The following is a 13,184-nucleotide window of genomic DNA, read 5'->3' as shown; positions in this document are numbered from 1 at the left end:
GGTGTCAAGCAGACAGTACTGGTCACATGGCATCCTGGGGCCGTGCTCCCAAGCTCTGTGCACAGGTGGCCCCACTTGTGCTGCATAAGTTTTAGTTACGTAGATTTGGTTTCAGTCAGAAACTTTCAGTTAGTTCCTTCTGGTCTTGTCTTCTCTAGATGACGTGTGAGAAAGTCCTTGATTTGATGTGCTACATGGTCCTCCCCATCCAGGATGGAGGCAAGTCACAGGAAGAACCCTCAAAAATAAAGCCCAAGTTTAGAAAAGGTACAGTGACAAATTTTATTTTTATTTTATAGAAATAGCTTTAGGACCTAAGGCTGGGAATTTTTTGTAATTCCTGACAACGTAATACCATGTGATCTGCAGAGCTTGACAAATTGTATAAGAAGCGAAGTGCTCGCCAAGCTTTTCGTGGCTCTGATTTCATAAGCAGCCATACATCTGTCCTTCTTCCGAAGTTCTCATCAGTTCCTGAGTTTGTTGGCTCTTTGAAGAATATCAGTGAGCTCCTTTTCCTGTCTTTACCAATTCTAGGAAATCTTGTAATACTTAGTTGAGAAGGATCTCTTAGCTTGTCTCTCGGGCTGTTTTGAGCTTTACCTCAAGTTGCTCATTGTTGAAAAACTACGTAAATTGAGCTGTGATGCTTCCTAGGAAAGGAAGAGAGCTCCACTGTCATGATCTAACTTCCATCTTAGAAGTTGGAAAAAGATAATCTGTCAAACCCAAGCCAAGTAGAAAATGGGGACTAATAAAGACAAGAGCAGAAACTAATGAAATAGAAAAAAAAATAGAGGAAATTAATAAAGCAAAAAGTCGGTTTTCTGAAAAAAAATAATGAAATTGATGAACCCCTAACAAGATGGACCAGGAAGGTAGTAAATACAAATAACCAATATCAGGAATGGAAGAGGGAATGTCACTCCAGATCGTGCTGAAACCAGAAGGACAGTAAGAGAATAGGTTGTGAATAACTTTATGCCAATAAATTTAACAATTTAGGTGAAATGGAAAGAATTCCTTGAAAAACACAACTTACTAAAACAGACACAAAATGAAATAGAAAATCTGAATGTTTTATATCTATCAAAGAAATTAAATTTTGTTGTCAAAAACTTTCCCACAAAGAAAACTCCAGGCCCGTTTGGCTTCACTGTGAATCTTGTCAAGCATTTAGTAAGAAATAACTCCAATCCTGTACACGCTTTTGGAGAAAACAGAGAAAGAGGGAACACTTACCAATTCAGTTTTTAAGACAAACATAACCCTGATAGCAAAACCAAACAAGAGAAGAACATTAAAGGCCAGTGTCTATCATGATCTTAGATGCCAAAATTCTTAAGAAAATATAAGCAAATACAGCAATATATAAGAAAGATAATACATAATGGCCAAGTATACCGGAAATGCAAAGGTGGTTTAACACAGGAAAACCAGTCACTGCAGTTCACCACATTAGCAGATTAAAGGAGAAAAATCATAAGATTATCTTAATAGATGCAGACAGAATTCAATTATGTCTGCATTTATCATTCATGATTTTTTTAAAATCTTAGTAAACTAGAGATAGGAGGAAACTTCCTCAGCATCATTCTTAACTATGAAATATTGAATGCTTTCCCCAAGACCAGCAGCAGTACAGGGGTGTCTGCTGTCAGCACCTCAATTCAACATCCTGGAGATTCTAGCAAACACAATAAGCAAGAAAAAGAAAGGTTGAAAAAGAACCGTTTTTATTCACAGCTACATATTTGGCTACGTAGAAAAGTCAAGGAATCTCCAAATAGAATAACATCAAACCCCATAAAATACTTAGGGATAAATTTAATGAAAGATATGCAAAATTATGTTTGTAGGTTAGAAGACTCAATATTGTTAGGATACCAGTTCTCCCCAAATGTCTTTATAGATTCAGTGCAATCCCAGTCAAAATCCCAGCAGACTTTTTTTTTAACAGAAGTTGACAAACTGATTCTAAAATTTATATGGAAATACTACAACAGTTTTGAAAAAGACTAACAAAATGACAAGTGACCCTACCTGATAGCAGGGTTTAATATAAAGCTACAGTTATCCAGACAGTATTGGCACAAGATTGGAGAATCCAGAAATGGACCCACATAAGTATGGTCAAATGATTTTCCATGAAGACGCCAAAGTAATTCAATGGAGAAAGGAAAGCCTTTTCAACAAATGGTGCTGGAACAAAGGGATCTTCATGTAGAGGAAAAAAAGATTCTCACCTCCTACCTCACATTTTTCCCAAAAATTAATTTGAGCTGGAGCAGAGAGACTAAATGGAGAAGCTAAATGATAACATTTTTTTAGAAGAAAATTTCTTTGAGACTGGTAGTAGGTTCCTTAGGACACTAAAAGCTTTCTAGAAGACAAAAGCATGACAGTTTTGATACTTATTGGGAGTTCATTATACTATTCTGTTTACTTTTTATATGTTTGGGATTTTCTACAACAAAAGGCTGAAAAAACTAGACATAGCCCAGACCCCTTCAAAAATTAATATCTCTGTGGAACAGAAACAGATCAGGTGGGTAAGACTTGACCTAGCGGACATCAAGACTGATTTTAAAGTGTAGCATTGGCGTAGAGATTGACCCCAGGAACAGAATAGAGAACGAAGAAACTGGAAGCATTACAGTTCAGGGGAGGAAGAATGAATTTATCCTGTAAGTGGTACTGTTACAGTTGATTATCCAAATACAAAAATGACAGAAAAGAGATTCCTCCTTCATACTACACAAGAACCCTTTAAATTTTAAGATTTAAATATTAAAACTAAAACTTTTAAACTTTTAGAGGAAAATACAGAAGACGATCCTTGTTGCTTTCTAGTTAGAGAAGGATTTAGGCTACAAAGAGCACACAACATAAAAGATTAGTGAATTTGATCACGTTAAAATCAAAATACCAACAAAAGATATTATGATCAAAGTGAAAAGCTATAGACTATAAGAAAATTGTCCAGCACAATTTATATATTTATATACTTATATATTCAACAAAAAATTAGTATCCAGAATGTTGAAAGAGCTCCTATAAGAAACAAATAACCAACCCCCCATAGAAAAATAGGCAAAAAATATGAACAACAGATTCACAGAAGCCAAATGGCCAAAAACTACTTGGAAAGATTCTCCACCTATTATTAATACAGGAAATTCAGATTAAAACAATAAGCTATCATTTTACATCAGGATGCAGAGAGTAAAGGGTGGCCGTATTGACCATCAGGACGTGAAGATACGCATCGCCCACGTGCTTCTGGAAGGTGCATAGATTCATATGGTCACTTTGGAGAGCAGTTTAGCAGTACCAAGTTGCATATCTCACTACCTGGTTATGTGCCCCTTCCAGGTATAGACTTTAGATCAGTGATCTCCAAATTTGGGCCCTCACCTACTAGGTCATGAATTTCCCATAGAAATTTTCTTTTTTAATGAGATAGACTGTAACAGTATTATTAAAATGAATGTATCTCCACTAAAAAGGGTAAATTTTATTTCATGAACCTTTTGTTTTAGACACGCAGTTGACCCTTGAACAATGCAGGAGTTAACCCAGGGGCTCAGACCCACCCCTCCCCGCAACGGTCGAAAATCTGGGTACTGCTCTCTGCCTCAAAAACAGGAACTGACCAGTGACTCAGCCTAGGGCAGGAAGCTGGAACAGTTTGGATAAAATCAGGGCTCAAACCGCAATTCTTTTGATTCCACATGTTGTGATCTCTAATCCAATACAAACTTTTCCCCACAGTTAGTTCATTTAGAGATCTGTAAGATGAAAATGCAGACACTGTATTTACTGAAAAATCCATGTATAAGTGGACCCGTGCAATTCAGACCTGTGTTGCTCAGAAGCCAGCTGTATGAACATGTGTAAGTGTGTGTGCACAGGGTTGCCACGTGAAAAGCATATTTATTTCTTGCTACTTCTTGCCTCTGGGGTAGAGAGGATTTAGGATAGAAAGAGCACACAGCATAAAGGAAAGGACTATGGTCTTGGTTTGAAAAACAACCATTGCTTAAAGTTTTTTCCACAAGTGCACAAGAAAATATATATAAGAATGTTTATTTCAGCATTGTTGGTAATAGTGAAACATTGGAATACTCAGTGTTTACCATAAAAGAATGGATAAATCAGGTGTGGTCAGTGTAACCAACAGAACACTACGTAACACAGAAAACCAATGAGCTAGAGCCACAGATATTAGTACCAAAAACAATCTGCAGAAAGATACGTACGCTATGACACCATTTATATAGTAGACTGAAAACACACGAGACGTTTCTCTGCAGTGCGTGAATATAGATTCCTGTGTTAAAAGCAGGCAGTGTGCACAGGAATGATGAACCCCCGTTCAGAATAGCAGTCTTCTCTCAGGAGGGAGGCAGGAGTGGCATCAGAAGAGAAGTGAGCTTGCGATGCTTTATATTAAAATCTAAAACTAAAGCAGATGTCAGCATTTTATACAGCTGAGTGGTGAGCACTCTGCTGTTTGTAATAATCTCTGTCATTTTCTATGTATTTGAAATGTTTCATAATAATAAGTATTTAAGCAACTTTAGAAATTTAGATTGAGAAATGAAATCCAGAGACGATTGAAAAACCAGTTTCACCTTCACTAAATGTAATTGTGGTTTAACTGTGTTGAGACCATGTGATTGTTGCTTATCCTTTTCCTTTTAAGGAAAGCACTTTAAACATTTGCTTCTCAAAGCTCTTTTCTTTGCTACTAACAGATATATTGTGGACTTTTCTTAGGTTCAGATCTGAAGCTGCTGCCTTGTACCAGCAAGGCTATCATGCCCTATTGCCTGCATTTAATGTTAGCTTGTTTTAAGGTAAGCTTCACGTTGATTAGTGTAAAGGAAATTAATCTGCAGGATTGTTCTGATGACCTGGAATGACTTGAATTGAGAGCCTTAGGCACAAATGTTAGTTTAGTCCTTTGAAAACAGGGTGGTGTAGTGAGGAAAGCACATGGGCAAGGAATTAACAAATATTTATTAAATATCGACTGCACTAGGCAAAGATGAGTAGGAAATAATCCCCATCCTCGAGAGGTTTATGGGTAACAGTGGGGCAGATAATTTACAGGTAATAGTGGGGTGGATACACAAATAACCTTGCCTGTGGTAGCGTCCAGTAAATATTTTATCAATTAGCCTACGAGTCAGGATATATTAGCTACAGAAGAAGGGAGCACAAGTGCTGTTGGGCTTATGGAGGGATGTGAGTTCATTATCACAGGGATAGGGCATGAGGCTGGGCACGTGCAGAGGCCCAGCAGAGTCAGGAAAGCCTAAGGACCGGGCTGTGGGGAGCGGAGGCCTGGGATGGACAGGCTGAATTGTCTACGAAGGCTCAAGCGGGCAGCAGTGTCGGGTCTCCCCTTCAGGGCGGTAATTCCCAAACCTGACTCTTTTTTTTTTTTTTTGAATGGCTGTGTCCACTTCATTGATGTGTACCACAACGTATTTAGTCTTTCTCCTGGTGATGGACATTTAAGTTATTCATCTCGTCCTATCCCCGCCCCCCCTTTTTTTTTTAACATCTTTATTGGGAGGGTGGGAGGGAGGGAGACGCAAGAGGGAAGAGATATGGGAACATATGTTTATGTATAACTGATTCACTTTGTTATAAAGCAGAAACTAACACACCACTGTAAAGCAATTATACCCCAAACCTGACTCTTGATCTGAAGCATTGAGCGGCAGAAACAATTTGAAGTGACTTCAGGCACAGCTGCCGGTTTAGAACCAGAAGCCCTTTGACAGCTTCTCACTTCACACCCCTGCGTCCTCCTTCCCGTGGCTCCCGCTGGCCTTTCTCCCCAGTCCCACAGTCTCCTCAGACCCCTCTGTCTAAGGGGGCCTCTCACCCGCCCTCCATCCCCCCCCCGGCCCCTTAAAAGAAGTCCCCAAATTCTCTGTTGCCCAGACCGCTCACCTTCCTCGCACCCTCATCCCCGCGTTCAGAGCCTCGGGCCCACCCTGCATGTCCCACTCCCGCCAGGATGCTCACGAGGGTGCCGGGGAGCCGGGTTCTGTGGTGGGGCCCCTCCTCGCCGGCAGCGGTGACATTTGCCAGGCAGGCTTGACTTCTGCTGTCCCTTCTGACTAGTGACCGTAGTCACGCACCTCCCTGCCACAGTGTTTTGGGGGAGGTGGTATCGGGCATGTGTGAGATCACCCCGTGACTCCCTCCCCTCTGTCCTGCAGCTGAGAGCCTTCACAGACAGCAGAGACGACCTGGCGCTGGGGCACGTGATCGTGCTGCTTCAGCAGGAGTGGCCGCGGGGAGAGACCCTTTTCTTGAAAGCCGTCAATAAGATTTGCCAGCAAGGAAACTTCCAATATGAGAATTTTTTCAATTATGTTACAAGTATCCTTTTTCTTGTTTGAGCAGAAGCAATGCTTGGTACAAAAATGAACGAACCATTTGGGGTAGAAATAATGCTTTTGGTGATTTGGGGGAAAAGGAGAAGGAATGGTGACTTAAAATGGGATTGTGGCAGCTGGTTTTGTGAAAGTCATGAATGGCTTCAAAGAGGAATCAGGAACGTGGACAGCCCTGTTGCATTTTCCACTTCAAGTGGCTTCTTAGGAAGGTACCCAGGGTGCCTGAAGTAAGAGCCTGCAGGCTCCCTGCAGGCCCAGGGTGACTGCTGGGGCCATAGACTGTGATTCTCTGTTGGCCTTCCTCTGGGAACAGGACCCCCGGGGTCTAGGGTTACAACAGCAGCTGGTGGCCCGTGGGGCACCCGCCAGAGAATCTCCTCCACCCAGCACTGGCTTTCGTGTGGGGGAGCATTGTATTTCATACTGTTGGTTAGGGAAAGGTCTGCTTCTCTTAATACATTACTTTTGAGCTGCAAGTCGTCTGACATCCCTCTCCAGGTACCTAGAGCAGCATTTCTTAACCTTTGGGCCAGGGGGAGGGGGGCGGTGTGTATAGCACCTCTACTGCCTCTTTCTTACTAAGAAAACAGAAGATTCTGCTCTTGGGACCCTATAGGCTCTGCTCAGTCAGCTACCTGAGGAACATGTTTCTCTTTGTGAGGGCGTTGGGCTGGCATAGGAACCGCTGGGTCTGGACTCAGGCAGCGCTGGGTTGTTGGTGCGGTCGCCGTGGGCAGGTCTCTCAGTGGCTGCGAGCCAGTCTGCTCCTCCAGGAGAGCAGGGCTCCATGATTTCTCACGTGGTTCCCTGAATCTGGCCTCAGATATCGACATGCTGGAGGAGTTCGCCTACCTGAGAACTCAGGAAGGTGGGAAGATCCATCTGGAACTCCTGCCCAATCAAGGGATGCTGATCAAGTAAGGGCACCGCCTCCTGCCCTCCGTGCTGAGCGCCCGCCTTCGTGTGCTCGTGGGAAACGTTTGTAAATGTCCGTGGCTTGCACACAGTCATTAGGAAGGAATACAAACCTGGTCTCTGTTTTGGAGAGTAGATTTGATTCCGGGAATCCTTTTGAAAGACTTGGCATTTCCTTAACTACATTTCTGATAGAACATTGTTTAAATTGGGGTAGTTCTGTCACTTTTGATACTTACTTCACTAGACAAAAGTCTTACTCATGGTATCTTTTCTGTTCCAAAACTTACAGACTGATCCTATAATTTCTGATTAGAAGTAGGGTGCTTTTAATTAAGAAAAGCCATGCTTAACTAAAGTTGAGCTGGACTGGGAAAAACTGCAGACCTAACTTCCACACTGTACTTGGGCCTCAGTGTTGACTGAAGCCCTGCTGAGCACCTGCCCGCTCAGCGGGGTGGGGTTTGGTCTTGGCACTCCCCACTCCTGGATGAAATCAGTGACCATTTATGATTTTTAAATGCCCTTGCTTCTGCCCTTCAGTCCTCATTGCAGTTTGGACAGTACATCCTCTGTGCTGCAGACGCCTCGCGTAGTGTGATGTCCATACCTCCTCCTCTGCGTCCTGCACGTTCAGCGTGTGTGGGTCAGGATCAGAGTCACTGCAGGAGACCGAACCCCGAGTGAGAAGAAAGTGTTGCTGAGGCTGACAGATTCTCCTTTTTCCCTCACTTGTGAAAGGGACGAGTTTTCAGCGCAAAGCCAAAATCCGCATCTCGTGCTGTCTTTGGGGAGTGTTGTCGAGAGGGAAGTAAGAAGTGTCCCTCTGGACTCCCGTAGCCTCGGGGCTGGGGCATCCAGGCAGCACGGTGTCCTGTCGGGAATGGGAAGGTGGGGTGCTTGTCCTTCACCTTGCAAACGTTACTAAAGATTCTGAGCATTTGACATGAAAGCGCAAGACCTTTATACGTTAGCTGGCTCAGGCAAGGGGACCAGACATGCTCATCTTCTCACTCTGGTAGCTCCCCTAGAACGTGGGGAAAATAATTGCGTGATTCAAAATATTCTTCACCATGCTTGAGAGTAAAGATGGCTTTTTGACACGGAAGCCTAGGTAACCCCTTTTACGTTGTAATTTGCAGGTTTTGAGGCTGGACACACAAACATACCTTTAATAGCTTTTTCTTTAATTCCCATTAATGCTCACCATACAAATTGTCATAATACGGAGACAACCTCAGTAGAATCAACTCCGTTTACTTAGATTAAACCTGAGTTTAATAATCCTCACGCTAGATAATGCTTAGCTGTGAATGTGAGAGAAGAGGCTGTCAGAAAATCAGCGGTGAGTCTCAGACTTCATTCTACTGAACCTGTCTTCTCCAGCCAGTCTTATTGAGCTGCACAGCGACACGGGAACATGCAGACAAGCCCTCGGACGAGTAGTGAAGGCGAGGGCTGTTGGGCACGCAGACGGTGTCCTTAGTTAAAGAAACCCTTAATTTCTTCTAACTCCCTGTAGAAGACCATTAAGTCTCTTAGGAAACCTGCTGCCCCGTCAGTTTGGAAGCAGGACTAGGGGCTGTTGCTTAGTGAGCTGACAGTGTGAGTCCCAGGGTTCATTTGAAACCTGCCTTCCAAATTTCTGACGAGAAGCTACCGTGGAGAAGCGGGCCGTCTGAGACAGTTGAGGTATGGTCGGGATCTTGAGTAAAACTGTCACATTCCTTTTCCCTTTGGGTCGCAAACAAATTGTCTGAAGCCATTGTGGACCTTTTGGGGGGCCCTCCAGCCGAGCGCAGAGATGCAGGGAGCAGAGTCCAGCCTTCCCTCAGGTGAGGCTGTGAGTCTGTCCTGGTTGTGGCGTCTGGGCTGCAGCAGGTACGGTACCAGCGCCGAGGGCACGGGGGCCTGACTGGCAGGAGGGACGAGCTCTGATTCTTACCTACACGTGCTGCTCTCATGTATTTTGAAGTAGAGAAATGCTTCTGTGCTGATGCTTGCAGTACCCTGGGTGACACAGAAACCCATGTCCTGTGTGTGCCCCGAACCGGGTGCGTGATGACGTTCTCAGAGGTGATCACCCGGCTAATGTACTCATTTCTGTTGTTACAGAATCCCACAAAGCCATGGCCCAGACTCTTGTTTTCCCCCATCTGTTCCTTTTCTCAATACTTTTTGAAATTTAAACTCAACCTTTCTTTATCAAAAACATTGCCAGCCTCTCCAGTCCTCTTGAAAGGGCCTCTTCAGTCTGGGGCTTCAGTCCCATCAAAGATGGTTCTAAAAAGTCACGGGTGTCTTTCTGGGATCGGCATGGACGTGGCAAGCGTGGAGAGCAAAGGCGCTGGATTTGAGATTCTCTCCACGGCCGTTCCATGGCATCTCCCCGTCCTCTCCCCTGGCTCTTGCTTTTCATGACAGATCTCAGCGGGCTGAGCCGGGGACCGGCAGCCGAGAGGCCTGTGGACCCATGTGGGCCACAGCCGTGCAGCGGGGGGGCTGGTAGCCTCTGTCCTCCCGAAACAGCTGCTCGAGGCCTGAGGCTGGCGGTTCTGTGCAGCCTGCCCCCCGTCTCATGCGTTTTCTCTGGAGTGTTGTTTTTAAGTGCAGGCTGAGTCGGTGTGGGTGTTTGAATGCCGCTGTTTGCTGTTTTTTAAAGGCCTTCTAGCCCTCCCATGGGGTTACTGCAGCAGGAATTCTTACCTGTGCTTCAGCCCAGCATACAGACTGCTGACAGGTACCAAGTGGACACACCTGCTCATAGTGTACTGTTTGTCGACATGTTTTACTGCCCATGGTTTTCAGCTCTTTGTTCCTCAGTGCTCTTTTTCATGCTTTATTTAATTTTTTAATTTGTTCTGCATTCCTTGGCAAACCATCTGGTTGTAATATTGTAACATTTCTTATTTTTTTCCATAAGTTGCCAGTGTTTTTGTGTTCAATTTAAAAATCATTATGGATCTGGAAATAAGTGAACGTTATATAAAACTGTGTAAGACTAAGTACACATTAGATTAGGCACTAAATTATGATTCTCTTTTGGTAAAACATAAGGCATTCGGTCCTAAATATTTAAGGATGCTGAAACTTACTCTAAGTAAATTTTTATTCTCAGATTTTCGTATTAGTGTTGAGGTCTTGGTCTAAATGGGCATAAGCACAGTATCTTCCTGCCACTGGTACTGTTTTTTCTGACCTTACCTGTCCGGATTGAAAATATTTGGTAGGCTAGAATGCTGCATTTACTAGTTGACTTATCCTGGTCTTAAACCACAAAAGCTAATTCGTCCTCTTCTTCATCCAAACTTGCCAGAGCAATAAAGACTCTGATAGAAATACAGTTGGGTTGTACCACTCTTCATATGTGGAAACACCTTTGGCCCGTGACCAGCAGGACACAGCATTTTATTACATTTTTACTAGTATTAAGGGGAGCGTGTGCTTGGAGCCATCCATGCCCTTTAGCTCAGTGTCTGCAAATACCAGCGTCTTTCAGTGGGTCAGAGGGAGGGCTCCCATTTGGGGTTGCAGTCTGGGTCCCCTGAGAGCAGTATCTCAGGGCAGCATAAAGGGGCTGCATGAGCTCCCAGCGGGGCTCACTGACACTGTACTTACTACTGAGTCACCAGCCAGACCTGATTAGAGATGTCCACAGAGAACTGGCTGTGCTGTCTCACTGTGTGGTTCTATAAACTGTCCATGGGCGTTGTAGGGTGTCCTGTAATATCTTGCCCTTCTAACAAAGCCTGTTTTGGTTTTCTTTTTCCTTCTATTACATTGCAACTTTCTGACTTCTGTTGTACTTATTTTATATAATTCAAGTTTTAAAAACAGCAACATTTTAGAGTGGTTTCAACAGTTTAATCTTGGCCAGTACCTAAAAATCTAATTTTAAACCCCCATGACTGTGTCTTAGGGAAGTTAGGCAGTGGGAGTGGAGGATGGAGGTGGCTTCTGTTCGTCTAAATCTACCAAATTACTAACTGGTAGTTAAAACGCCTTTCCTTTTGATTGAACCCATTGAATTTTGCTAGGTTTTTCTTTTGCTTCCTTCATTTTGGTGTTTGGAGTTTCCTGGGGTTTCCTCTGTAATTTCCTTCTCTGAAGCCCACCCTCCAGGGCGTTGTGAAGGACCCACCTGTGCTCCCACCGGCCCAGCCCAGCCCAGCATGCAGGGCTCCCGGGCCCCAGCAGGCCCTCAGGAAGCTTTGCATCAGCGACTCTGCTGCTCTCTCCCTGCCGGTGCCGGACTCTTGTCTTGGGGCCCCAGGTCCTCCTGCTTCTTTGCAAAAAGACCTGGAGGAGCTGTCCCATCCTGGCATCACAGGGAGAGAGACACGCCTGTGGCCCGCAGCCTGACACGGGGCACCGGCCGGGGGCTGCGGCCATGGCCACGCTCGCTCAGGCATCCCCCTCCCCACTGCTGCCTCTGCGCTCAGCTGGCCTGGCTGGACCCGAACTGTGTGGCCAGGGTGGTCTGGACTCCGTCAGCCCCAAGTAACTGAACTGTGCACAAGTCACAGAGGGAAGTACAGCGTCAGGGCTGCAGAAGTTAGAAGCCAAGCAGGCAGCACCTCGCCAAACATGCGATGTTTAGAATAGCCTTTTCCTGAGTGGGGAAGACGACTCTCCGGCTTTAAGTCTTTCTGAAGAGGAACGGGCAGTGGAGGCTGTTTGGTTGGGGCTTTTTGCTTTTTTAAACTCTTCGCTAGATTTGAGGCAGCCTGTTCTCCTGCCCCAGAGTCACTGACCCGTGCTGCCGTGCTAACTGTGGTGTCTGTTTGTTTCCCTGTCGCTGCCCCAGGCACCACACGGTCACCCGGGGCATCACCAAGGGCGTGAAGGAGGACTTCCGCCTGGCCATGGAGCGCCAGGTGTCCCGCTGTGGGGAGAACTTGACGCTGGTGCTGCACAGGTTCTGCGTCAACGAGAAGATCTTGCTGCTCCAGACTCTGGCCTGACCGGCCCTCCCGCCAGAGGCAGCCCACAGCCGCGGGGCTCTGGGGAGACATAAAGCGCAGATGAGCGTTGCCGTCATCGCTCTTCAAAAGAGGAAGACCATCGGGGTTTTAACTCATTGGTTGCTTAGAAGTAGTTCCCAACAGTCCAAGAAGCTATTTCTATTTTTGTCGTATTTTGTAATTTTTGTAAAACAAAAGAACCTGTTTTGTAAATAAAATCATCCTAAATTTGTGGGGGTGGTTTTCAATTTTATTTTTAATTCTTAGAGTTTCTGAACAAGAGTGTACTTTACTTAAAAGGCATTTCCTTCCATGTTCTCAAGATTTTCTTTTCCACAGTCAGGTTTTGGTGAATATCACATATCAACATAATGCTAGACCTTTTCCTTCAGGAAGTTTTAACACCAAAATCCTTTGTGCCAGGATGAACTTGACTGAACTTCCACTGAAGCCGCCGTGGGGGGCTGGGGTGGGGGTCCTGCCCAGTGGCCTGTGGAGGGCACCTCCCCTCCCCGTCGGCTGCTGTCACCTGGGTGCCCTGAACCAGACAGCCTAGCCTCCGGCCTGGTTCTGCCCAGCCCTTTACTTGCCACATACCAGGGACACATTCATGTCCCTCAAGCTTGTCATGGGAAATACAGGCACTGGCCCTTCCCTCCCAGCTGGCTGTAAAGCCAGTGACGTGACACACTTGGGATGGGGCCTCGCACTTCTAAGTACAACACTGGGGTCAGGGGTCAGGTTCATTTCTTTTGCTGTTCCTGAAATATATCAGGTAAGCATCACATGAACAGTTGTTTCTGGGGGGATGTAAGAATGAAAGAGCTAAGAAGTTGTTCAGTTACTGTTACTGGACCAGGCCCATTGGCCCAACATGCAACAA

The 13,184-nt window shown here is 45.1% G+C and overlaps 1 protein-coding gene across 3 annotated transcripts in view; it reads left to right on the top strand.

Annotated features, from left to right (window-relative positions):
• INTS10 (integrator complex subunit 10) overlaps positions 1 to 12,535 on the top strand; it is a 36,745-nt gene extending 24,210 nt beyond the window's left edge. For 2 of the 3 annotated variants that reach the window (XM_082680197.1, XM_082680198.1), the window contains exons 13-17: positions 159 to 267; positions 4,783 to 4,862; positions 6,243 to 6,405; positions 7,246 to 7,339; positions 12,145 to 12,535. In XM_082680197.1, the coding sequence (XP_082536323.1) occupies positions 159 to 267; positions 4,783 to 4,862; positions 6,243 to 6,405; positions 7,246 to 7,339; positions 12,145 to 12,301 (603 nt within the window). In that variant the 3' untranslated portion in view covers positions 12,302 to 12,535. Of the gene's footprint in view, positions 1 to 158; positions 268 to 4,782; positions 4,863 to 6,242; positions 6,406 to 7,245; positions 7,340 to 9,999; positions 10,078 to 12,144 lie in introns of all 3 variants that reach the window. The other variant, XM_082680199.1, reaches the window with a different exon arrangement.
• Positions 12,536 to 13,184: the final 649 nt, after the last annotated feature.

This window comes from Grampus griseus (assembly GCF_964374135.1).
Source record: "Grampus griseus genome assembly, chromosome: 21".
Taxonomy (NCBI): Eukaryota; Metazoa; Chordata; class Mammalia; order Artiodactyla; family Delphinidae; genus Grampus; species Grampus griseus.
Note: the sequence above shows the minus strand (reverse complement) of the source record. Positions and strands in the feature narration are given on the sequence as shown.